General features: G+C 43.0%; 1 protein-coding gene across 2 annotated transcripts in view; it reads right to left on the reverse strand.

Moving 5' to 3' along the window:
• LOC115537492 (dihydropyridine-sensitive L-type skeletal muscle calcium channel subunit alpha-1) overlaps positions 1–26,648 on the reverse strand; it is a 137,101-nt gene that overhangs the window by 61,977 nt on the left and 48,476 nt on the right. For both annotated transcript variants that reach the window (XR_003974811.1, XM_030349462.1), the window contains exons 7-17: positions 10,564–10,667; positions 8,152–8,297; positions 7,908–7,989; positions 6,232–6,392; positions 5,609–5,834; positions 5,252–5,459; positions 3,947–4,067; positions 2,954–3,068; positions 2,390–2,492; positions 2,232–2,301; positions 2,009–2,141 (exon numbers count right to left, since the gene is read on the reverse strand). Coding sequence is in view for 1 of the 2 variants with exons in the window: in XM_030349462.1 (XP_030205322.1) it covers positions 2,009–2,141; positions 2,232–2,301; positions 2,390–2,492; positions 2,954–3,068; positions 3,947–4,067; positions 5,252–5,459; positions 5,609–5,834; positions 6,232–6,392; positions 7,908–7,989; positions 8,152–8,297; positions 10,564–10,667 (1,469 nt within the window). In the remaining variant the exon portion in view is untranslated. The remainder of the gene's footprint in view (positions 1–2,008; positions 2,142–2,231; positions 2,302–2,389; positions 2,493–2,953; positions 3,069–3,946; positions 4,068–5,251; positions 5,460–5,608; positions 5,835–6,231; positions 6,393–7,907; positions 7,990–8,151; positions 8,298–10,563; positions 10,668–26,648) is intronic.

Raw genomic sequence — 26,648 nt, forward strand, 5'->3', positions numbered from 1 at the left:
TGTGATTTTGTATCGTTATTTTCAACAGAATTGAATGAACATGTTAAAAAAAAAAGGGACGTTTTTCACCTTCTTCACAAAATAATCACCTATGCAAAACAATATAAAGCTGTAGGTTACACACATTAGCTACCAGTAAGAGCATTGGCTTCGTCGCATTGTCCTGTGTACTACGGTGAGGGTTTCAGTGCGCCGTAACTTTAATCCCCCGCCCCCTCCCTTCTCCGTTCCATTTGGGAACATGTTTGGCTTCATTTCGCTTGTTTCGTATATTTTAATTAATTAATTAAGAGCGTCACCAGAGGGCGCCCCCAACACATTTGCCGAGCGCCGGCCCTGGTTTCGGGGCAGAAGAAACTGTCGCGGCCGGTGATGCAGCAGCACAGCCACGGAGTATTACGCATTCATTATACTGCACTTTGTACCGCTGCTGTAAATGGTGGAACAGATTTGTCGTGCTTCCACTTTTAGTCGCAACGGTTTTGCTACACTCTCTACAGATGACCTGCAGCTGCTGCTCATCTGTTTTTTTTTAAACCCGAACTATTTCCACATTATGGAGCCGTTGTTTCTCCTCTTTGAAACAATTTAGTCTCCCGCCGCCGTCTCGTTTTCTTTACAGGTATCATCCATGCTTGTTGTGTTGTGAGGGGGCGGCGGGGGCGGGAATGAGGCATCTTTGCACACGGCACGTTCGGAAAGACAGAGTGGGAGGGTCGCGCTCACAGTCTCCAAGGCAAGCGCTGTAGACGCTTGAGGGGGAAACTGACCATTTTAACGCATATCGATATAAACGATATTGTCAAATCTTGTATCCCCGTGGAAATTATATCGATATATCGTACATAGCCGATATATCCTGCAGCCCTAATATATACTCACCACCCTACCTCCACTTCCTACGTGCAATAACGCTGCTACATGTGGTTTCACAGTATGGTTGCACTGCTGAATTCAATTTAATTTAATATGTATATATATTTTTACATTTTTAATTTTAATTTTAATCACTATCTACTGTGGTGCTCTCTGAAATGCAATGCACAACATGCAATTTGTCCTTATCTAAATTTTTAAAACTTTTTATATATTTGTATTATTACTATTTATTGTGCTGCGCCCTCTCTCTCTCTCTCTCTCTCTCTCTCTCTCTCTCTCTCTCTCTCTCTCTCTCTCTCTCTCTCTCTCTCTCTCTCTCTCTCTCTCTCTCTCTCTCTCTCTCTTTGTATTAATACTGTACTTGACTTGGGAAGCCCTGCACAAGAATTCCAATGTGTTTGAACTGTCTGGTTTATGCACAAATGGCGAATAAAAAACCTTTGAACCTTTTTTTTCTGACCTCATACCCATCCCCTCATTACATTACATTAAATCTCATATGTTGAAGAACGTTTAAATGGTAAAATGCTAAATGTTTCAGCTTTATTCCGCGTTTCCACTGCAGGGTGCGGTACGGTTCGGTTCACCTCAGTCCGGGAGGGAGGGGGCGGTATAGGCCAGCTCAGTTCCGAGGTCGCGTTTCCACCGCCGACAGTACCCTTTATGGTAGGCCGGATGTCGATCGCCGCGACAGCTACGTAAACATCGTAAACAACATCTTCCTGCCCAAGAATGCAGAGGAACGTCTCCACCTCCTTGTTCGCACAAGCAAGCGTTTTACGCGACATGTTCATTGTAAAGAATAATACCTCGAGGCTACTGTTTATTTGTTTTTATCCCCACGTCGCCCAGAAGTGACGGTTCTGTCGACCAATCAACGGAGGGGATGTGTAGCTCGAATTTTCCGAAACCCTTTCAGGCGTCTCGTCTCGTTTTCAGTACCCCAACGGAGGAGTACTGAAAACGAGGGCAAAACGAGTACGGCTCAGTCCGGGTCACGCCCACTTTTGGCGGTGGAAACGCAATCCGTACCGCACCTTTGCGAACCGAACTGTACCGCACCCTGCAGTGGAAACGCGGCAATAGTCCCACCCCTGATTGATCATTTGACCACTTGATAATATCCTACTTGTTCTGGGGGCCGAAGATGAAGAATGAGCTGGCCTCTGGCATGGGCACAGCCTCCTCCTTCAGCTGCAAGTCGGCCATGGGGCGGGGCCTGGGGCTCTCAGGGATGTCAGGGTCTTCCTCCTCATCGTCACCTGGGCAGAGGAACAGATCATCTTAACAGCTCAACCTTTTCTCGATAGTCCATCTGAGTGGAAGAATCTGAAATAGGGATGGGAGCTCACCAGGGAAGTCTGCAGGAGGAAACGGGTCTTTGATTTCATTGACGTTGGACTCAAACTCATCGATTTTGAGCTGCAGACAAAGATGTGATTTGGTGAGCCAAAACAACATGTATCCAAGTTTGTCTTAGATGAAAATTATAAGCCTACTAGAGGCTGACCTTTGCAGTGGTAGGGATCCCCTCTATGCCCTTGGCTCTTTGATCTGCCAGTTTCTTGGCCAGAAAGGCTTTCTCCTCGGCAGCTTTGTCAGGCATGTTGGCCCTGAGGGAAACAACACAGCAGCGGGCTGTTTGCACCATTCCTTTAAAACGCACCCTACTTTCTACATGAACAGGACATGTGTATTCTAATGATATAATTAGATATGACCTTATTTGACCAAGTGAAATAATGATTTTAACCTTTGGCTGTGACTGAAATACATTCACAGACGGTCAGCTGTACTAGATGCAGCTGATTCCAATGAGGCAGTGTTGCCCCGACTTTGTTCTGGACGTGATAATATGAAGCACCGAGGATCACAGGAGGATATGTGGACATTTAAAAGTGATGTACGCAATTGGTTAATGTCTCTACATATTATTTTCAAGAAATAATTTGTTTTAGTGTATTGTTTTGTTCGCATATATATATATACAGTATACACATATTTATAACGGGTGAACACATGCATTATTAGTGCATGTGTGCATGGTCTGGAAAGGGACCAGTGCTCCACTTACGAGAGCACTTTCTTGCGTTTCTTCTCTTCTGCCTTTTCCTTCTGAGCCGACGTCAGAGATTCAGCCTCGGCCAAGTTATCCACGGCAATGGCCAGGAAGACGTTCAGCAGGATGACTGGGCAGTGGGTCAAGTCAAATACAAGTCCAACGATTACACACAATGGTTTACAGACAACCGTTGTCCCAGTTGTCTGTAAGCATTCCTGAGCCCGTATGGATGTACTATATTTAGTTAATTTGTGAGCCAGTGTTGTACCATCTGCTTTTGGAGCTGTAGCGTCTGATCAACAGTTTTACCATTGTTATTAACAAATGAATCATCTGGAGTTGGTACGATAAATCACCTTAGTAATTTACACCAGAATGTCCACATTTCAGCTGGTTATACTGCTTACAAAGCGATATTTGGAATAGTGAATCTTGTGGGGTGAACTTGGGAAACTAAACTGGTGATGTGTAATTTACTTTCTGTATCCGTCTATATTTGTTTCCTTCAGGTCAGATTTGGAGAATTTTAGCAGGACTAACGCTTTGAAACACAGCAGGTAAACCAAGTCATGTGTAATGGGCCAGAAGATCATTTTGGTGCAGACAGATTGATGCAGTTGCTGGTACTAGAGACATGCATTATACTGCATTTCTTTACTGCTCACATTATCTGTAGAAATCAGTAGGCCCGCCTCTTCGTGAAGTTGACCACAGATGGTCACAGATTTTCAGGAGGGCCGTGATGAAAAACAAGCCCTACTAAATATGTGACTGAAGCCCAATAAATAGGTGATTGAAGCCCAACTAAATAGGGTCTGAAGCCCACTAAATAGTGGACTGAAGCCCACTCAATAGGGGACAGAAGCCCCACTAAATAGGGGACTGAAAGTGAATGGTTGAAGGGGCTTCAACCATTCAAAATCATATGCTTTAAATATATCAAACGTAGTTGTCAACACACAAATATATTATCAAATTAAGGAAATAGAAAAGACAAAAGGATACAATTTCCACAGATGAAGAGGATAATGAAGTAAATGCTAACTAGTATCCCAGGCATGCTAGGTCCACCATAGGCCATGATGCCGTCGTACATTATCAAGTTCCAGTCCTCTCCTGTCAAGATCTGGGAAGCAAACACACAAGTTCAGTCAGCTTAAATGTATGTTATAAGAATGAATTAATCCTCATCCTCATCCTCATCGTCATCCGCTTATCCGGGGTCGGGTCGCGGGGGGAGCAGCTCAAGCAGGGGGCCCCAGACTTCCCTTTCCCGGGCAACATTGACCAGCTCTGACGGGGGGATCCCGAGGCGTTCCCAGATCAGTGTTGAGATATAATCTCTCCACCTAGTCCTGGGTCTTCCCCGAGGCCTCCTCCCCACTGGACGTGCCTGAAACACCTCCCAAGGAAGGCGCCCAGTGGGCATCCTTACCAGATGCCCGAACCACCTCAGCTGACTCCTTTCTAAGTAAAGGAGCAGCGGCTCTAATCCGAGTTCCTCACGGATGGCTGAGCTTCTCACCCTATCCCTAAGGGAGACGCCAGCCACCCTTCTGAGAAAACTCATCTCGGCCGCTTGTACCCGCGATCTCGTCCTTTCGGTCATCACCCAGCCCTCATGACCATAGGTGAGGATAGGAACGAAGATCGACCGGTAGATCGAGAGCTTTGCCTTGCGGCTCAGCTCTCTTTTCGTTACAACGGTGCGGTAAAGCGAACGCAATACCGCCCCCGCTGCTCCGATTCTCCGGCCAATCTCACGCTCCATAGTACCCTCACTCGCGAACAAGACCCCGAGGTACTTGAACTCCTTCACTTGGGCTAAGGACTCATTTCCTACCCGGAGTAAGCAATCCACCGGTTTCCTGCTAAGAGTCATGGCCTTAGATTTAGCGGTGCTGATCCTCATCCCAGCCGCTTCACACTCGGCCGCCAGCCGATCCAGTGAGTGCTGAAGGTCACAGGCCGATGATCCATTGAGGACCACATCATCTGCAAAAAGCAGTGACGAGATCCTCAGACCACCGAACTGCAACCCCTCCCCACCACGACTACGCCTCGATATCCTGTCCATGTATATCACAAACAGGATTGGTGACAAGGCGCAGCCCTGGCGGAGACCAGCACCCACTGAGAACGAAACTGACTGGCTGCCGAGAACACGAACACAGCTCTCGCTTTGGGAGTACAAAGATTGGATGGCCCTGAATGAATTAATGTGTGCTAAAGTGTGCGCTATCAGACACTCAATTAATTATAGGAATGACTATATTATTCAGATTGAAGGCCATGTTTCAATATAAGTACCTGGAATACACTGATGAGGGCCTGAGGAAAGCTGTCAAATGTGCTACGTGGTTTGGGTTGGTTGGAAAAGTTGAATTTCCCTCCAAACACCTGCATCCCCAGCAATGAAAATATGACAATGAAGAGGAAGAGGAGAAGCAGCAAGCAGGCAATTGATCTCATTGAATTCAGCAGGGATGCAACCAGGTTACTGAGGGTTGTCCAGTACCTAAAAAAACAAAACAGGTCATGAATCTGAAGAACTTCAATAAAACAAAGAAAATTTCAGACCTGCAAAAAACAATATTATTCCCTTTGAAAATGATCAGTGTCTTTATGAAAGGTATTTTATTTATAAACATCTTCAAATCCTTTTACTTAGTGACTTTGAGAAGGCGTAGCAGTCTGATGCAACGTAGCACAGAAATCCCCATAGCAGACATGATGTTCATCCGGACCAGGATTAGCTCCAAGATGCCAGTGGTCACAACAAAGCAGTCGAAGCGGTTGAACAGTGACATGAAGTAGGAGGGAAGCCCCAGTGCATACATCTTCATCAACATCTCAATGGCAAACATGGACAGCAGAAGCTTGTTGGAAGTACCTGTTGAGAAACACCAGGAGCAGAGGAAGAGAGAAGAGACAAAACCATGACATAGACAAATTGGTCTCAATAACATGATTATAATAATAGACTAACCCAATGTAAATACCTCTGTGGGAACAGTATAAACAGGGGAGTGTTGATTGTTCATTGGAATGAATGTAGTCTGTCTAAAATATCCATATCAGGCAGTTCCTTTAATTATTGCGATGGCCACATAACTTGTTTTGGAATGGCCTTCCTGACTTGACCTCAAGGGGAAGTTGGACACTTGATGTGTTGTTTTCGTATAGACATGTTAGTATGTCTTCTGTCTTATGTTTGATTTTGTTGTTTATAAAACAAAGTATTAAATATAAATGATATATATCTATTGATAGCTATTCATACTTGATACCTTGCCAATCGGTGAGACTCTTTGACTGCTGATGATGCTCAGTTGCAACAGCCAGTGTGTTGAGGAAAACCAGCAGGATTACCCACCAGGTGAAGAGCTTGGACTTTACATACATCCGGCATTTTCTTCTGCAGAAATGGTTCCATCTGCGAGCGCGTTTACTGTATCCAGAGGTTTATGGGGAAGATAGGGAGAAAGACAGCAGAAATACTGATATGAATGCAGTAATATTAGTGGGAATTAATATTATGATTTATTGAAAGCTATGATCCATTATTTTGGTAAACATTTACAGTGTTGCCATTTCTAATACTACTGATTTGTCTGCCTGCCTTTTTGAAATTTCAACTGCGTATTTGAATTTATTTATTAATATAACTATTTTATTTAGTGCTTAGACTCCGTATGGAGAATTTCAATGCTAGCTATACATGTATGACTTGAACTTGAAAGTCTGCATTTGGATCCAAGCCACGATGTATGTGTGTATGTATTCATGTGTGTATGTATGTATGTATATATGTATGATGTCTGTATGTGTGTGTGTGTGTGTGTGTGTGTGTGTGTGTGTGTGTGTGTGTGTGTGTGTGTGTATGTATGTGTGCGTCTCTATGTATGTATAGATGTGAGGCAACCCCACGCCGTTGGCCAGGGTCCAGCCGCTTCAGCACCCTCCCCGTGGACGGGTAGTGGAAGGAAGATACATCCCCCTCCACCCAGCTGCACTAGATGGAGCATCAAGCGGGCCCAGGCAATCAAGGACATTGGGGGCACCGGGGGGACGGGGACGGGAGAGGAGCCTAAGGGCTGGGGACGGGGGAGACGGGGGAAAAAGAGCTGACCGGGAAAAGACGTGTTGTCGACCTAACGTTAACCAGAGAACGTTTCCCCCCAGGAGAGAGCCGGAGGCGTCGGGAGGTGTTTCCCCGCCGACCCAGAGGATGGGCTGGACCCGGAGGTCCCGCATCCTTATTCCTGATTACGGAAGAACCTTAGTTAACGTATCATTTCCCTTTTTGTGAGCTGCCGGTAATAAAACCCGTTGCACCGAACCCTGCTTCCTTGTTTAATTCCCGAATCCCCGCCGCCGACGAAAGGGGTTGCCACAATGTATGTATGTGAATCTGTTTATGTACGTGTATTTATGAATGTATATCCAGTACGTTGGTGGTGATTAACGAGTTACACCCAGGGTTTCTTCTAGCCAACGTGTCTGATAAGACACTCATTTACCAGCCAAACGTAAAATGTTCAGCGCATGTATAATGATATGTGTTTGTGCAAAAATACATGTTTCAAAAGAAAGCCAAATACAATGTTTTGTAAAAAAATATGTAACCACGCAGAACGAATATTATCTGATCTTTCGCCAGTATGCTCATGATTGCAAGTTTGTGTTACTATATTAGCTTAACCTACAATAATAGCCTCATAATAACAAAACAAATGAAACATTATACTGGCCAAGAATGCCATCAAAATTCATATCACCGGCCAATTGTGATTCTACTAAGCCAATGGAAACACTGGTGGTGTAACCGCGGTTTCCTAATGGAAACCGTGGGTACACCACCTTAAAAGGTTAATGTTGCACTGCTGTTGAAGAAGGGGAACCATCCCACATGCTCCATCATATCATAAAGGGTAGAAAAATATGTTTCTAAATAAATGCTTACTAGTAGAAAATGATCCGGTGCATGGTGTCCATTTTACTGAAACTATCTGCCTCTGATCCTCCATCTTCTAGGGGGAGCAGACCTGAGGTGTCACACACACACACACACACACACACACACACACACACACACACACACACACACACACACACACACACACACACACACACACACACACACACACACACTTTGTTTCCATTCTAGATTCCTAGCAACTCTATTTTCTTTCAGAAGGTGGTCTTACCTTGGCCCTCCTGGTCATTGTCAATCACCTCTGCCTGAGTTATCCACTCCATGTAGCCCTTCAGATCTTCATCCAACTGTTGTGTCTCCCTGAGTATCTGGAATTCTCCACGGGACTTGGCCTTCTCTCGCTCCTTCGTAAACTCACTGAAAGAATATAATTTAATGATGAATGGACAGATGGAAGTTAACAGTTATCAGTTAACCTAATGTTCGCTCGCCAATGCTTTACAGGTGGAAACAAATATTGTACATACCTGTCTCCTCCACGGTTTCCATTAGGAAACCGCGGTTTCACCACCAGTGTTTCCATTGGCTTAGTAGAATCACAATTGGCCGGTGATATGAATTTTTATGGCATTCTTGGCCAGTAAAATGTTTCATTTGTTTTGTTATTATGAGGCTATTATTGTAGGTTAAGCTAATATAGTGACACAAACTTGCAATCATGAGCATACTGGCGAAAGATCAGATAATATTTCATTCTGCGTGGCTACATATTTTTTTTACAACACATTGCATTTGGCTTTCTTTCGAAACATGTATTTTTTAAACTGTCCCTCCTCTCTAGTCTATCAGCCCCAATTGTTTCCAGGGCAGGAGGATGAGATAGCACACCCATCTGTTCGGACTCATGCATCGTTGTCGGAGTACCTGGAGGCAAGCCCAAACTGCTTTGCTTTGGCCTCAAAAACAGTCGCAAAGGCAAGCTGTTCCCCATGACAACCCTGCTCCCGCTTCTTCCTCTGGTCCAAAGGTATGGCTGCTCGTCATACCGATCTACCTCTAAAGATGGCTTCTAAGAATCTGGTCTATCATTTTGTGGGTCCCTATGAGATTGAGTCAGTCATCAACCTATGAGTGATCTGTCTGAATCTCCCTGCCAACCTTCGCCTTGATTTCCCCTTTCATATCTCCCAGATCATACCAGTCATCAGTCTCCTCCAGTCATCTTTGGTTCTGGGGTTTTACTGCCTGTTTCTGCTCCCTCTACTCAGTCTGTGATTGTGGGCGTGGTCTGAGCTCCAGATATCCAGTACTGTCATCAACTCCACATGCTCGATCTTCAACCTGGGGTCAATCATGTCAGTCAAAACTTCCCTTCCACTCGTTGTTTCGTCAGATACCCTCTCAGTCAGGTAGTACAATTCTAGCTTTATTCAATTTCTAGAGTTAATTAAATTGTGTAATCACATACTCACTAGCTGCGTTACCATCCCCCTGATTTTATGCAAATTTTGAAGTTTGGAATCAGTAAACGGTGATGGAAACATCAAAATTCACATAAAAATCCTTTAATTTGCAAATACGTTTATCCTCTCGCTTGAGGTGGTTTTTGAGAAATGCGAAAGAGAGTAAATGAGCAAAATGGGAGATGGAAATACACTTTTCGAAACAGCAGTGACGTAGCGAACATTTACACACACAGGGCTGACAACGTCCTTCCGATTTCCGCATAACGACAGGCCATAGCAACCCTGCCGACATCAACTTGTCAATATATTTTTTTTAAGCGTATACATAGACACCCTATATCATATATTTATGATATAGGATGTCTATGCTTGCGTATCCTTTAATTATACTGTGTCCATTAAACCCTGATATATGGACACCTACTAGTAATTCCAGTCAAATTGTTTGTTCAGCCTTCAAAACGAGAGCTGGTACATTGTGGAAAATGTATTAAACTGTAATCAGAAAAAGCGGTTATATGCTATAGACCCTATAGTATCTGTTGTATAAAGGCTGGGGCGAATTTCAAATTATAAATATGTACACTTTATATTGAAAGTATAGACCGTCGCGATTCCCATTGAAACGAATGGCGCGGTGAATAGTCTTCAAAACGAGAGCTGGTAAATTGTTAAAAATGAATTAAAAAAATGAATTAATTTTAATTAATTAAAAATTAATTATCTTGTAACTGTCTCCAAAGACTGTTCAGCGGGATAGGTACAAGAAAGTATTTTGGCAAATTATATTGGTAACAGATGTTTTTGTGAAGCCACCAGAAAGTTACAATGGATTGATTACACAGACCGGTATAATCCTTTAAAGACCCATCTCTTCAGACAGGCCTTTGGTTTAAGCTCTAAGTAGTTTTCATTTAGTTACGTTTTGTCTTGTTTCCTGTGTTTTCATGTATTATAATTAATAGTAGCAATAATAATGTACAACAGGAATATGTTGAATTGATGTATGATATAAATCCTTTCCAGCCTCATGGAGGTGTGTGTAAACACACTTTCTAGACTGTGCCAAGACGGATTAGTGACGGCTGATCGATGGTGGGTGGGAAAACTGGAGAAAATCTGGAGTTTTAGGCAGGGGAGATTGAAACACATCCATTATATTTGTGAAGGTGAGCTTAAGTAAAGTCACTTTTTGAATATGCAATGGATGTTCCTACCCACTAAGCACTCCTAGAACCAGGTTGAGTACAAAGTAGGACCCGACCAAGATCAACGTGGTGAAATAAATCCAGGACCACTCCATTCCGATGGCATCGTTTACCTAGGAAGGAAAAAACACAAAATAATGTTGGCATTTAATATTCCTTCTCTTTATCAAGACAAACTTCTGGAGGTTGTTCAATTCAAATTATTAGTACATCTATAACTAAATAGATTAAAAATAAATATGCACAATTCATGGTTCCCAATCAAATGTTCGCCTGTCTGAACCTCTTTCCAAGCATACTTGTTATGTTCCTATGTATTTGTGGGGTGGGTTTCCAACCCCGAGTTCTGTATTCCTCTTCCTGTCCTTTATTTTATGTGATGAAATTTTGTTTAAGTTGCCATGCCTTGCCCTAAACTTTGGCCCAGCCTGTGGGAGGCTGGTAGGGTTGAGTGGCTTTGATGCAGCAGCACTCCGCTCTACAGAGCCATCGTGTGGTCAATTATAGCAATAGGAGAATAATAAAGTATCCTACCCTTAAAGGTTGGGTATGGGTTTTGCGAAATGCCAGCAGATTTTGAAAACACACAACTCCTACCCCCTCTCCTTCAACGCTGACTCTGACTCCACCCATAGATGCGCGAGAGCGAGCCATTAGCTAGTTAGCTAGCTCCAGTAGCTACCGCAGGATAACAACAAACAGAAGCTTGCTCTGGGTCACCAGCTTTGAGTACGTGCACGAAGGGGTCACGCGTGGGGGAGTGCAGTATGTCCAATGCCACACAGTGGGTCTGGAAATCATTGGCTGGAGTTTTTCGAGATTGACTTGATGATGGCAATGACTCGTTTAATTTTCATGTCAGTACTTTTAACTCAGTGGCTGTAAGTGGGTCATGATACATTTCAAGTAATTTTGCAAAAAAAATTGGTTTTTGGCTATGTGAATGGAAGTCCGCGTCGATGCCTCGCAAGTCCAGTGTCGCGAGCGGACTTTGCCATGACATCTAGAAATCATATCGTATTTAATGGGTTACCATTAATATTGATGTGTAGGGGTTGATTATAACTCGTGAATAATATTGTTTATACCACAGTCTGGGGGAATACTCGTATTCTGATTGGCTGCAGGGTGTGTATTAACTCCTGATATAGGCCTACAGACACCTGCTAAATAGTTCAAGTCAGTGTTTAGATTTTCTGCCCGAGCTCGAGCCCGACCCGATCCGACCTGCGGGCCGGGTCGGGCCTTTGATCGAGCGTTTTTATTTTTATTTTATCATTGGTTTATTGGCCTAATCTGAGGAGAAATCTAAGCCATAAACAGAAATATTATAGGTCTTTATTACACGGGTCTTCTCAATGCCGTGGAACGCTCCGTTCACTTGCATGGGTAGAAGTCCGAACGTGGACGGGCTCGGGCTTGATTTTTTTTATTAATCGAATGGGAAATGCAATAGGCTTATTTAGGACCGAATCACCGTTAAACTTGTTTCTAATAACATTTCTAGTGAGAAATATACTTTTTACTTGCATAATCTTTAGTCAGTGATTACGTGTGATCTTTAGTTTTATAGTTATTAGGAAGATTTTATCGGCTCGCTCGCATGTTTCAACAATGTCAGGTTGCTAGGGACGCTGCTTTCGCTAAACTAGCAGCTCACGTGTTTCCTGCGTTTGTGTTATTAAACCGTTACTTTATGTAAATGTTAATGATATCATCTTGTTAGAAACACGTAGCCTATATCTGAGAGCCGACCCAGTCGCCAAAAGCATACGACAGTGTACGTTTTCGTGAACACTGGATTACGTCGCATTTCAACATAAAATATTGTGTTATACACGTACACGCACACACACACACACACACACACACACACACAGATATGCATTTCGCTGCTAAAACAACAACAAAAAATATTCCCTCAAATATTATTACTTTCAAAACATTGGCCAAAGTGGAATATCTTTTTTATTTGGGCTGCTTCTAGGACATTTTGGGTGGACTTTGAACGGTATGTGGGCAGGACGTTTTTTGCAGGACCTGGCAACCCTGCACTGTTGCCCGAGGTGCTGAAATGCTCAGGAATAGATCTGGATCCACTATGGCCAAAATACTTGTATCCCCCCCCTTCCCCCTTAAGTAAAGACTATGGCAGAATAAAGAATAAATTCATGCATTATCATTCAACTTGAACATGTGTTTTTACAGTATAGCGTGGTGGAGGGATGACGTATGTTGGCCAACCCGGAAGCGTCTCCCTGGGTTCCCTTGACAAAAAGCCAACGGGTTTTTCCATTGGATTTTGGATTATTGCAGAAAAATTAGCATCTTTGAAGCACACTGAAAATAAATAAATACATAAAAATAACCATGCTCCAAAGAACGTAATGTAAACCAATGCATTCTGAATGGGAGTGTTTCTCCGATTTTTCCATGCTACACAGAACGAAATGTAAACACATGCAAATAAAGACTTCATGTTCATAATAATTTAAATATCATTAATCTCCTGAGTGTGTAGGGTGGTATTCTATTTTTTTCAATGGGGCTGCATCCAGTCACTTGACCGTCATGGTTGCTATGGTGGTTGCTATCGACCGCCCCCTCTAATCCTTACATGGCTCTAAAAACCACGCGGCAAAGGAGCTGCCGTCAATTGTGTTGTTTTTGGTGTAAACTAGGGTCCGATGGTTAAAAAATACAGATATTCCAAGGTATCCTTAAAAGGCAGCTTGGATGTTTTTATTTTCTGCAGTTTAGACTTCTACTATAACCTATTTTTGAAAGCAAAACACCAAGCTCATTGATTTAACGAGGCAGGGTTATTGGAAACAATTTATTAAATAAATATTTGTGAGATGTCATTAGGCCTACTTATCCTGAGTTTGCTTCATAATTGTGTCAAGTGTACACCCCTACTGTCCACAAGCATCCCCCCCCCCCTCCCCATATGGATTTGGAGAATTGTTGCCACGTCCCAGTGGTGGAGGTATCATATACAGGTGCTGGTCAAATTATTAGAATATCATGAAAAAGTTGATTTATTTCAGTAATTATATTCAGAACGTGAAACTTACATATTATATCAATTCATTACACACAGAGTGATATATTTGAAATGTTTATTTCTTTTAATTTGGATGATTAGTACTGACAATTACTGAAAATCCCAAATTCAGTATCTCAGAAAATTAGAATATTAGTTACGACTAGTACAAAAAATGATTTTTTAGAAATGTGGGCCAACTGAAAAGTATGAACATGGAAAGTTTCAGCATGTATGGCAATCAATACTTAGTTGCAGCTCCTTTTGCCTGAATTGCTGCAGCAATACGGCGTGGCATGGAGTCGACCAGTCTGTTGCACTCCTCAGGTGTTATGAGAGCCCAGGTTGCTTTAATAGTGGCCTTCAGCTCTTCAGCATTGTTGGGTCTGGCATCTCGCATCTTCCGCTTCACAATACCCCATAGGTTTTCTATGGGGTTAAGGTCAGGTGAGTTTGCAAGCCAATCAAGAAGAGGGATACCATGGTCCTTAAACCAGGTACTGGTAGATTTGGCACTGTGTGCAGGTGCCAAGTCATGTTGGAAAATGAAATCGTCACCTCCATAAAGTTGGTCCGCGGCAGGCAGCATAAAGTGTTCTAAAACTTCCTGGTAGACTGCTGCATTGACCCTGGACCTCAGGAAACACAGTGGACCAACAGCAGCAGATGACATGGCACCCCAGACCATTACTGACTGTGGAAATTTTACACTGGACTTCAGGCAACGTGGATTCTGTGCCTCTCCTGTCTTCCTCAAGACTCTGGGACCTTGATTTCCAAAGGAGATACAAAATTTACTTTCATCTGAAAACATAACTTTGGACCACTCAGCAGCAGTCCAGTCCATTTTGTCTTGAGCCCAGGCGAGACGCTTTTGACGTTGTCTCTTATTCAAGAGTGGCTTTACACGAGGAATGCGACAGCTGAAGCCCATATCTTGCATACGTCGGTGTGTGGTGCTTCTTGAAGCACTGACTCCAGCTACAGTCCACTCTTTGTGGATCTCCCCCACATTTTTGAATCGGTTTTGTTTGACAATCCTCTCCAGGGCGCGTTTATCCCTCTTGCTTGTACACTCTTTTCTACCACATCTTTTTCTTCCCTTCGCCTCTCTATTAATGTGCTTGGACACAGAGCTCTGGGAACATCCAACCTCTTTGGCAATGACCTTTTGTGTCTTGCCCTCCTTCTTTAAAGTATCAATGGTCATCTTTTGGACAGTTGTCAAGTCAGCAGTCTTCCCCATGATTGTGTGTCATACAGAATCAAAACGAGAGACCATTTAAAGGCTTTTCCAGGTGTTTTGAGTTAGTTAGCTAATTAGAGTGTGGCACCAGGTGTCTTCAATATCTGACCTTTTCACCATATTCTAATTTTCTGAGATGTTGAATTTAGGGTTTTCATTGGTTGTCAGCTATAATCATCTTCTTTTTGGCAAAAAACACTTATAATGTATCAGTCTGTTTGGAATGAACGTATACATTCTACAGGTTTGACTTTCTGAATAGAATTAATGAAATAAATCAACTTTTTCATGATATTCTAATAATATGACCAGCACCTGTATATGAAAGAGGGCATTCAATTACAGTATACTATAATGATCAATTTAGGAGGCCTAAGCCCTAAAGGAAGTGATGCAATAGGTGACTGAGTCGACAACATTTAAGTAAGCTGTATCTTGGGGTCTCTTATATATCAAAGGAGGTCTCAAAGGACGCATACGCCTCAACCTGTGGCTCCAGCCCTACAGGCAATGACTCAGCAAGTGCTCCATCTCGTTGCACCTGCACCCAGCGGCTCGCTTGCAAGATTTTGGCCTGAAGTTCTTCCCAGACCTACACCCTAGCCATCCAGCATGCATATCTGAGAATCAGGCCTCTCTTTAATAATGACAAAAAGTTACGAGAGAAATATGCATTAACTTTTTGTTATCTCATAAGTGGCGTGGTGCCGGCTCCTTTTGACCCCAGACTTCAAAAACGTGGCCACAGGCAAGCTGTGTCTACAAACCTTAAGCCACAAATCCACAAAAAAATGGACTAGAAACTAACCTCTGTCTTATGTACATTTACTGTACTGTTGGAGGTCACGCCCCTTTTCGAGATAGCTAGGGATACTAAAATGTTTACACACATTTCCCGGGGCCCCGAGAACGACATATCCGAGATTTGGAGTTCTAGCCCTTAGAGAATAAAAGTTTTCCCAAATGGACTATCATTTGGACAAAGCCCCTAAGAAGTGTTGCCTGCAAGACCTAATGGTTCAGAATGTGGCGGAAAAACACTCTAGGAGCCGGAATGAAGAAGGAGAAAATTTTATTTTATTTTGTAATTTTTGTGTTTCTCTGAATCATCTCCCTCTAGTGGCTGGACCATGCGGGTGACCTTGACGCCTATATAAGGGCGACCCTACCTGGGGGGAGGGGCTTGAGCAGGAAGACACAGTCTTTGACCTTGTGCCAGAGAACCAAACTGAACCCCATGATTATCTTTGCAATCCTTATGTTGACCTAACTGCAAGAACTTTTGAGTTTTGTATTTTCATTTCGTCTAATTAAACCCATTGGAATTTTCAACTTTAAACCGCACTGGACCTGGATTTCTTTTGATTTAGTACATCTGGTATAAGCGTCAGACTTTCAAGCTCAGCCACACAGTGGTTAACAAAGGACAAGAGTTAACCACAACATAAGTCAAAGACTGCTTCCAACAAGTAATTCCAAGAAGAAACACTGGATTGGAACTGGAAGCAGAGAAAGATCTGGATGGACTGGATGAAGGCAGGCGAGCACATGGCCTGATTGTTTGAGAGCATGAGTATACTCCCCTCAATGCATTTGACAATTGCTTGAAAATTGACTGTTGAAGACTAAGTTTAAGGATATCTGATATTGGATTAGATAATATTGAAGATTCATTCAAGCTTTAGGACATCTGCTATTGGAGTGGATTACTGATTTGTTTGGAAACACTTGATGAATCGTCAATAAGCATCAATAATCAAGCATGGCAGATTCAATTGAAAAGGAAAGTGTTACTGAAGTTACTGAACAAGTAGAGGAAGTTACCTAATGTACCGAGGAAGAAATAGTCACTGGAGCTACTGGAAAGGATGTAGTAACATATAGCGACCAAAACTCGGAAAGCACTGGAACTGAAATGGAAATCAGTAACCAGGCATCTAAAGGCACCTGAGCCCTACTTCTCTGTTGCCAGTGCCAATGACTCCACCCGCCGAGAAGGCACTGCTGCCCCCTAACGTCCGCCATGCCCAGCATTCCTCTCCTCACCAGTTACCCCCAAAGCACACTGTTTACAAATATGATCACACCTCAGCCCCACAGATCCTCCTATTAGGGGATTCTATAATTAGACAAGTAAAACTCCCTGCTGCCATCACAAATTGTGTTGATAATGGCAGGGTAAATGATCTTTTTCCTCTCTTGCCAAAGATCCTACAGCTTTTCCCCTCCATATCCAAGATAATTATCCACATCGGGTCAAATAATGTCATGGACAGAAAATCTGCTCAGCTCCACAGTGAGATCGAAGAACTTTGTGTCAAACTGGAATCTCTTGGCAAATCCTGTATTCTGTCTGGCCCCATACCTTCCCCTGCACGTGGCTCTGAATGTTTCAGCCGGCTTTACAGCCTTCATCAATGGCTTAAAAATTTCAGTATAGCCGCCGGTTATAATTTCATTGGAAATTATGACCTCTTCTGGACCCGCTATGACTTTTATGACAAAGACCAGTTTCATCCTAATAAGGAAGGAGTTAAACAGCTCACTTTCAACTTCCTAAATTTCATAGCCTTTGCCCCCCCCTGACTCTCTTCTCGGCCTAGCCCTCCCACCGTTCATCCCCTAAGTACCCTCTCTACTATACAAGAAGGCCTGGCCGATCTACACTCTAACCCCCCTCCTCTCCCCCGCTTCATCCCTGTAATAATCAGACCTAGAGTACTTGAAACACGGCCCATCTCACATTCCAACCCTGCCAACCTGCTGCCGGTGTTAATACAAAACTCTCTCTCCCCCCCCAGAAATCCTTCGCCAACAACTAAGATGGCTCTCCTCAATGCTAGATCTCTATCTAATAAGTCATTTTTAATCAATGATATTATTACTGAGCATAAGATTGATTTTCTGATGTTAACTGAAACCTGGCTGGACAATTCAAGAAGTGAAACCACACTCATTGAAGCCACACCCCCAAACTTTGTTTTTTGTTATGCAGCCAGACAACATGGAAGAGGTGGAGGAATAGCCACCATCTCCAGGTCATCCTATCAATGCAAACAACTCACTCTCTGTAACTTCTCCTCCTTCGAGTACCTAGCCAGGATCATTACAGGTCCACCACAGATCCTGCTCATAACCATCTATAGATCCCCAAAGCTATCTGCCAGTAGCTTCCTTGATGAATTCACTGAACTCTTATCATCCATCTGCACTGACTATGACTGCCTCATTTTAACTGGAGACTTCAACTTTCACATTGACATCCCAACAAACCACCACACCAGAGACTTCACTGCCATACTGGATACCTTCTCCCTTACCCAGCACATTGACCAACCAACACACACCCATGGTCATACCCTAGACCTAGTTATAACAAAAGGTCTTACAATCACCACAACTGTGCTAGACCTGGGGCTCTCTGACCACCTCTGTCTTTTTCGACGTGTCTCTCCCACTCCCTGCCCCCCAAATACCAATGTCAACAAAGAGGCACATTATAAATGCAAACACCGTTACTCTTTTCGAGAAGGCCATCACAACCATCTGTCCAGAAATGCCAAAGGAGCCACCTGTCTCAGCGGAAACAGCACTGGACATCTTCACTACCAAGATGACCAATATCATGGATAGCATCGCCCCATTGAAGACAAAAAAAGTCACTAAGAAAAATAGTTCTCCCTGGCTCTCCGTCCCCTCTGTCAAAATACTCAAACAAGACTGTAGAAAGTATGAGAGGAAACCTGATCAAGGTTTTGAACGACATACGTCTTATTGGACCTTAGTGCAGCATTTGACACGGTAGACCATTCCATCTTACTCCACAGACTTGAGCACTGGGTTGGTCTTTCCGGTACAGTCCTTGGCTGGCTAAAGTCATATCTAGAAGGAAGACAATTCTATGTCTCCATAGGCAACTGGTCATCACCTCCCACCCCCCTCCACTGTGGTGTCCCACAAGGATCTATTTTAGGCCCTCTTTTATTCAATCTGTACATGCTCCCACTGGGACTGGTCATCCGTCAGCGTCGGATCTCCTACCACAGTTACGCTGACGATACACAGCTTTATTTTTCCCTCTCCCCCAACGACCTCAGCCCACTGGACACACTGACCTGCTGTGTGGAAGATGTTAAAAACTGGATGAGCACTAACTTTCTGCAGCTGAACAACGAGAAAACGGAAATAATAGTTTTTGGAAAAAAGGATCTCAGAGACCGCATCTCATCCAAACTGACCTGCAGTGGCTACCTTGTCAAAACAACGGTAAAAAACCTGGGTGTGCAGTTGGACAGTGAACTCTCTTTTAACTCCCACATCAAAGCCATCACAAAATCCTCCTACTACCACCTAAAACACATCTCGAAATATAAGAATTTCATGTCGCAAGATGACCTCGAAAAACGTATCCATGCCTTTGTTTCCAGTAGGTTGGACTATTGTAATGGTCTTCTTACAGGCCTGCCCAAGAAAACTATAAGACAGCTCCAGCTGATCCAAAATGCGGCAGCCAGAATCCTGATGAGGGCTAAAAGGACAGACCACATTACACCACTGCTTAAACACCTCCACTGGCTACCAGTTCAGTTCAGAATTGATTTTAAGATTTTATTATTGGTTTTTAAGTCTCCAAATGGAACTGGCCCTGTCTACCTGAAAGACCTATTGCAGCACTACACCCCTACCAGGTCTCTCAGATCCCAAGAAAGGGTCCTCCTGATCCCACCCATTACCAGAACAAAACAGGGAGAAGCTGCTTTTAGCTTATATGCTGTTAAAGTTTGGAACTGCTTACCTGAGTACACAAAAACTGCTCCAACAACAAGCTGTTTTAAAAGCAGGCTAAAGACACACCTCTTCTCCCTCGCCTATGCCTAGGTCTTTCCATCCCAACATTCCTTTAGAGCTCTCCCCTCACTCATCTATGCAAACACTTTCTGCTTTTAGGGATTTTATGTTTTCATGGTTTTTATGGTCTTATTATTAAACATTTTTGTTTCGCCTCAGCTTTTATTGAAATATACATCTAAAACTCTAACTTTGTACTATTTTCTTTTTTTTTAACGTACACTTTTAGCGTATACATGCGCTTTCCTATTTTATTCATTTTTCATTTTTGCATGTGAAGCACTTTGAATTGCCCTGGTACGAAAATGTGCTATGTAAAAAATTGTGCCTTGCCTTGCCTAAAGTAAAAAAGGCTAGAAAAGCAAAGCTTTCTCAGTTAACTAGAAGAAAGAATATCATGATTCAGTTAATGGAAGATGTGTCAGGACTTTGTGAAGTGAGAGAAAACCTTCACACATACAAAGACTTGTTTGAAAAGTTTAAGACCTTACACTACAATTATCAGGAGCTTTTGACAGAGGAAGAAAGACAGAAGGATGACAGTGAATGGTTTGAACCTAAAGTCAAGGAAATGAACACTTTTCTCTCCTCTGTGTATTCCTGGATATCTGGAGCGTCTGGTGCCGTTATACCCCAGGAGGAGGAGATTACCCCAAAGGACAGCGTATCGTTTTTGAGATAGGAAGGTTCTACCACCCTGAAATTTTAATACCTTATTCTAGGGCCTAACTGGGACCCCCGCACCGAAACTTGGCCCGGTCGGACCCCGAGGGCAGGAAGGGGGGGCCTGGACTTTCATAATCTTCGCTCGGTGAATGTGAAGGATATTTGGTCGGATAGTTATGACGAAGAATCATAATGTGAATGGGAATATTCTATAAATGTCTTGATATCATTTTGCGTCTCAACTCTTCTGCTGCAGCCGCTTAAAGTCTCACTCCGAGAACCTTAAAATATGAATCAATCCATTAGAAGTATGAAAATATCTTCCCGGTGGCGTAACGGGGCAAACAAGATGTCCTTTGACATCTACGTTTCGAGGCGATTGCAACAGTGCCACACATGATCATATTTGAATATGTTTCGGGGTAGTAATTAGCTGTCGATTTTGGAGGCCTTTATCCATAATGACCAGCTATAGATTTGCTTCCCGATGGAGATTTTTGACGAATTACATGTTATTTAGCATCTACACGTTAAGCTGAGTCCAATGAGATCAAGCTCGCCCTCTTGCCACACCGAGATCATGTCCTAAACTGAAAATAAATATTTATTTAAATAAAAGGCAAAAAAAGAACATTTACTTACAAAGACGAATGGGGCCAGGGAACTAAGTTTTAATTAGTGTAATCAACATATAATATGAAAATAGTTCATCTCACATATTTGCAACCACCCCCTGCATGTTTATATCACATAGATACTGTTCGGGGCAATTTGACCCAGCAGTAAAACTGGAGGTAAAAGGGTGTCAGAAATGTCAGACTAATTCTTTCTTTACAACTGTGAGACATTTCAACAAGTGGACACTCATCAGGGGAGGGTCAAAACATATCAAATATTCTCTGCATTACACTGTCAGGCAGACCTTGACAAAATGAGCAGCAGAAGCAAATGGATGACAGTCCAGGAGGCTCGGGACTTCATCACTGATCATGACAGTGAAATAGAGGAGGATGTGTCTGAACACGAAGACGATCTTGAGCTAAATTCAGATTCTAATGAATCTGATTTTGAACCAGATGAGGGAATTGCTATTCCTATTCCTCCTAGCAAGACATTCATGACAAAACATGGTGAAATACAGTGGTCTTCATCCCAAAATATGAGTCAGGCGAAACTGTCTGCAGAAAACATAATAAAGACAGTGCCAGGGCCCACTAGGATGGCAGTGACGCGTGTGATTGACATCAAGTCAGCTTTTGAGCTGGTCATGCCAAATTCAATACAGAAAATCATTCTGGAAATGACTAATCTATGAGGGAGACGTGTTTTTGGGGAGAAGTGGAAGGAGCTGGACAAAACACATTTAGAGGAGCCTTTCAGGCCTAACCCATAATAAAGTGGTGAAACATAAAAAAAATAAGTTTGAACAAATATCTTTTTTCTTATGAAAAAAACGAGTGAATTATCCTAATTGAACCATTACCTGTTAGAGGTAAGGAACACTATTGCACTAAATATTGATAGAATACTTACTAATGGAGTTAGTAATGACATGTTCACACTGCTTGTTAGGATTTTTTGGGTTTAGGAAATCTTTTGGATAATAAACATGCACCGGGTCAAATTGACCCGGGAACACCAATGCTGTTCCTGACAAACGAACATAACAGGAGGGTTAAGGCAAGCAGAAGAAGTTTCATACTGAAAAAATACTTTTAACTATTTTAAACTTTAAAAACGGGTCAATTTGACCCGAAACAGGAGGGTTAAGTAAATTTTTTGCCTTGTAGAAATCAGCAACATTAAGAGTGCAGATACATCAACAATAACTTTGAATTACACACAAGGTAACATTCTCTCCCTCTCCCTGTGTGAGTGAGAGAGAGAGAGAGATAGAGATAATGGGTGAGTGTGTTACGGCCAAGCCATTGTGTTGGTAAACGTCACTCATAAATATATCTACAGTCTGAAATTGGTATGCATTTAGACAAATACAATGAAATATGAATTCCACAAAATTCATGTAAATGTGCAAACTTGTGTGTGGTTGTTGAAGACACACTTAAGGCATGATACCAACATAGGTTTGCAGACGACAACATACAGTACAATATGCACACTGAAGGCCTGATGCCACCATAGGTTTGCAGAGGACTATATACAGTATGTACACTGAATAGGTTTGCAAAGGACTATATACAATATGAACACTGAAGGCCTGAAGCAACCATAGGTTTGCCGAGAACTATATACAGTATGTACACTGAATAGGTTTACAGAGGACTATATACAATATGCACACTGAAGGCCTGATGCCACCATGTTTGCAGAGAACTATATACAGTATGTACACTGAATAGGTTTGCAGAGGACTATATACAATATGCACAATGAAGGCCTGGTCCAACCATAGGTTTGCAGAGAACTATATACAGTATGGGGTGGGGGGAGGTTGTGAGGGTCTGCAACCATTGTCCATCTCAAGGGAAATACATATAGGCTAGTGGAATAAATAGAAGTTGCTTACCTCTAGCATGGCTAGCTTCACACAGTTGTTCGTATGCACTCTTGCTCGCTTGTGTTTTTTTTATCCTTTCTGACAGAATGTGTCATTCCTCTAACGTCAGGTCTGTGTCCACGAACTATCACACGCACTTGTTTTAAAAAGTATACAAGGAAAGCAAAAAATTGCATTGGCATACCCACAGCTAGTTAGCCAAGCCTGACCCAAACTCTGGAAAAACTTCTCTTGTATGCTCTATCCTTTTCTCTTGCTTGTTGGGTTATGTTCACTTCTGGCTTTTCTGCTCAGAGTTCTTTTACTTGCAATTTCTCTGCAAGTGTTCTTCTTTCGAAGGGATTCATAAGCAAAGACTTAACTGAATTTGGGGCTAGCTGAACTCACAGGGAAACAGTGGAAGCAGTACTCAAAGTCGCCATCTTGCTGATCTCTGAGGTAATGGATAATGCGCGGTTACGCGCAGTGGACGGTGCACTGCGCTTGGGGCTATATCTTGAGCGCCATACAATTCGACAACGCTGATTGGCGAAATTATGTACTTTTCTGCCTAGCAACGGGGGAACCATTGGCTAATAATTCAGGCATGTGGAACGTTGAACATGTCAGTGAATGAAGATTTAATTATGGGGGATTCTAAAGATATTCTAAAGCAAATGCATTATTCGAATGCAATTAAAATAGATTAAATCTCAAAATGAGAAGATTAAAAAAAATATATATAAATATATTTATAAAAGAAAAGATGGCCGGTCGGCGGGAGGGCGGCGCCCCAGCGCCCTCTATAGGCGAGCCGCCACTGCTTATAACTATAAAACTAAAGATCAGACGTAATCACTGACTAAAGATTATGCAAGTAAAAAGTATATTTCTCGCTAGAAATGTTATTAGGAACAAGTTTAACGGTGATTCGGTCCTAAAATAGGCCTATTGCATTTCCCATTCGATTAATAAAGAAAATCAAGCCCGAGCCCGTCCACGTTCTGTCCGAGCCCGGCCCGCCCCGACACATTAACTGTAATTATGAGCCCGAGCCCGATTTCAACCCAACCTTTTTTTTAATACATATAACTTTGTACACATTTGTTACTAGGTCTACTCTGCTAAATATATAGCCTATGTAAGGGATAATGCATAGAACGCCGGTCATTATCGGGAAAATAAGCCCCACCAGGGCGAACAGTACACCGACGCGCAGCGAAGGTGTCTTGCTTCGCCCTGAAGGGTCTTATTTTCGATAATGACCGGCGATGTTCTATACATCTCATCTCATCTTCGTCCGCTTATCCGGGGTCGGTTCGCGGGAGGAGCAGCTCAAGCAGGGGGCCCCGGACTTCCCTTTCCCGGGCCACATTGACCAGCTCTGACGGGGGGATCATGAGGCGTTCCCAGGCCAGTGTTGAGATATAATCTCTCCACCTAGTCCTGGGTCTTCCCCCAGGTCTCCTCCCAACTGGACGTGCCTGAAACACCTCCCAAGGGAGGCGCCCAGTGGGCAACCTTGCCAGATGCCCGAACCATACATTCTATACATTAGCCCGCTTATTACACGGCTACTTGCCAAAACGAACAAAATAACTTCACATGCTGTGTCTTTTTTACAATTTATTTGTTACCAGCATTCGTAGTGTTGGATCAGCAGAGAAATAATTTGTCCGCAAAGACGGTTACGTCGCTTAGCAACGGAAGACGCTGGGGTTGACAAGTCACCGGACTACTACCCATGCAAGTGAACGGAGCGTTCCACGGCATTGAGAAGACCCGTGTAATAAAGACCTATTATATTTCTGTTTATGGCATAGATTTCTCCTCAGATTAGGCCAATGATAAAATAAAAATAAAAACGCTCGATCAAAGGCCCGGCCCGAGGATAGTGGTGGGAAATATCGGCCCAACCCGGCCCGTGGGTCGGATCGGGTCGGGCTCGGGCAGAGAATCTAAACACTGACTTGAACTACTTAGCAGGTGTCTGTAGGCCTATATCAGGAGTTAATACACACCCTGCAGCCAATCAGAATACGAGTATTCCCCCAGACTGTGGTATAAACAATATTATTCACGAGTTATAGTCAACCACTACACATCAATATTAATGATAACCCATTAAATACGATATGATTTCTAGATGTCATGGCAACGTCCGCTCGCGACACTGGACTTGCGAGGCATCGACGTGGACTTCCATTCACGTAGCCAAAAACAAGACAATAGATCTATGGCTAGATCAAAACATCAAGACATACAATTCTATAAAGAACAGATGAAGCAGCTACCCTTTTTTCCTTCGCGGTTTGCCTACAGAGCAGCGCACCTGCATTTAATATGTCCGTGAATTGTCACAATTTCTCAGAATCAAAAGGTGAAAGTAGAAACGGGTGGCCTAAAGCTGTCATATTGTTAGTTATCACAGATAAGTTTAAGTAGAAAGGGGTGGCCAAAAGCTGTCATATTGTTAGTTATCATAGACATTTTTTAACAAGTAGGGAGCTCCTTAAGGGACATTAAGGAGAACGCTCCCGGACAGAACCTTAGTTTGGAAGTCGTGCTTGGTGACACGACAAATACTTCCAATTGAAATACATGAGTTTGAAACCCTAACCCTTTTCGTGAGACCGGGTTGGAATGTTGCACAAAACAAATGCTCCCCCTCTCTCGTCCAGACACCGAGCAGAAAACAAAGTAGACCAAGTTTAATTTAGTCAATAATATTTAAACTTAACAAACCTCAGAGTGTCTCCCCAATGCCAATCAAGGCTTTACCACGACACACAGCGGAGCACTTTCCTATAGCCTCTTGGCCACCCGAATCAATTCATTTAACAACAAGTGACACCTCCTTTCCTTCAACAAAGGAACGTCACAGGAGGTACACCTAAGTAATTAAGTGTGCCCCTACCAATCAAGGCACCTGGGAGCCACACAATTAACAAAACCGAAATCAATCGATTGAGTTCAACAAAAAATGCTTACCACTACCTGATTCAAACGGACGAGCCCCCAATTTGTCACGGCCCGGCTCTTGGCCATAACAAATATGGAGACACACCAAGCTTTAAACTGAAAAGTAACCATAATTTATTTAACCAAAAAGAATGTGTCTGGAGAGGGAGAGAGCCATGGGCAGACTGGTGAGCCTTTTATCTGCCACCCTCTGATTGGGGTTGATTTGGCAGCTCCACCCACCCGGAACCACTTGAGAGGAGAGACCTGGGGAGGAACAGAGGATCTTGCCCAGGTTACCTATAACAGTCAGAGGGCCGTCACACTGTACATCTGCGGCGTGCAGTCTTTAAGCTGTAAATACAGCGCTTGCCCAGCCGTTTTGAAAGACCAAAGAACTTTTATTGAAATACATTTTTAATGTCGTTGTTAATTATTATTATTTGTTTTAAAACGATACGACATCTGTTGTTTTTCCTCAGATTCTTATATTTTCTACGGGCAATGACTTCAGTTAGGTGAATATGAATCTATGCTGAAATGCTGCCTGAATTTCAGTGTGTCAGTGTAACAAAACATGTGACACCATACCAGTGATCCCTTCAGTTGATTTCCCGCGAAGAAACTACATTTGTTATTGTTAACGCTTCTTCTTTTTAAATATTTTTTAATATAGGCTGCTAGTGGTCTAGACTGATCCGTCTAGCGCAAGCCCCCAGGAACAGTGCATACTTCCGCAATCCACCAGTGCTCAGCGGCCAAGCCTGTATTAGCAGCGGGCTGTGGAAGGGTCCCTCGATTCAAGGGGCTCAGAAGTAGATATCTCCGTT

Source organism: Gadus morhua, chromosome 23 (assembly GCF_902167405.1).
Source record: "Gadus morhua chromosome 23, gadMor3.0, whole genome shotgun sequence".
NCBI classification, from domain to species: Eukaryota; Metazoa; Chordata; class Actinopteri; order Gadiformes; family Gadidae; genus Gadus; species Gadus morhua.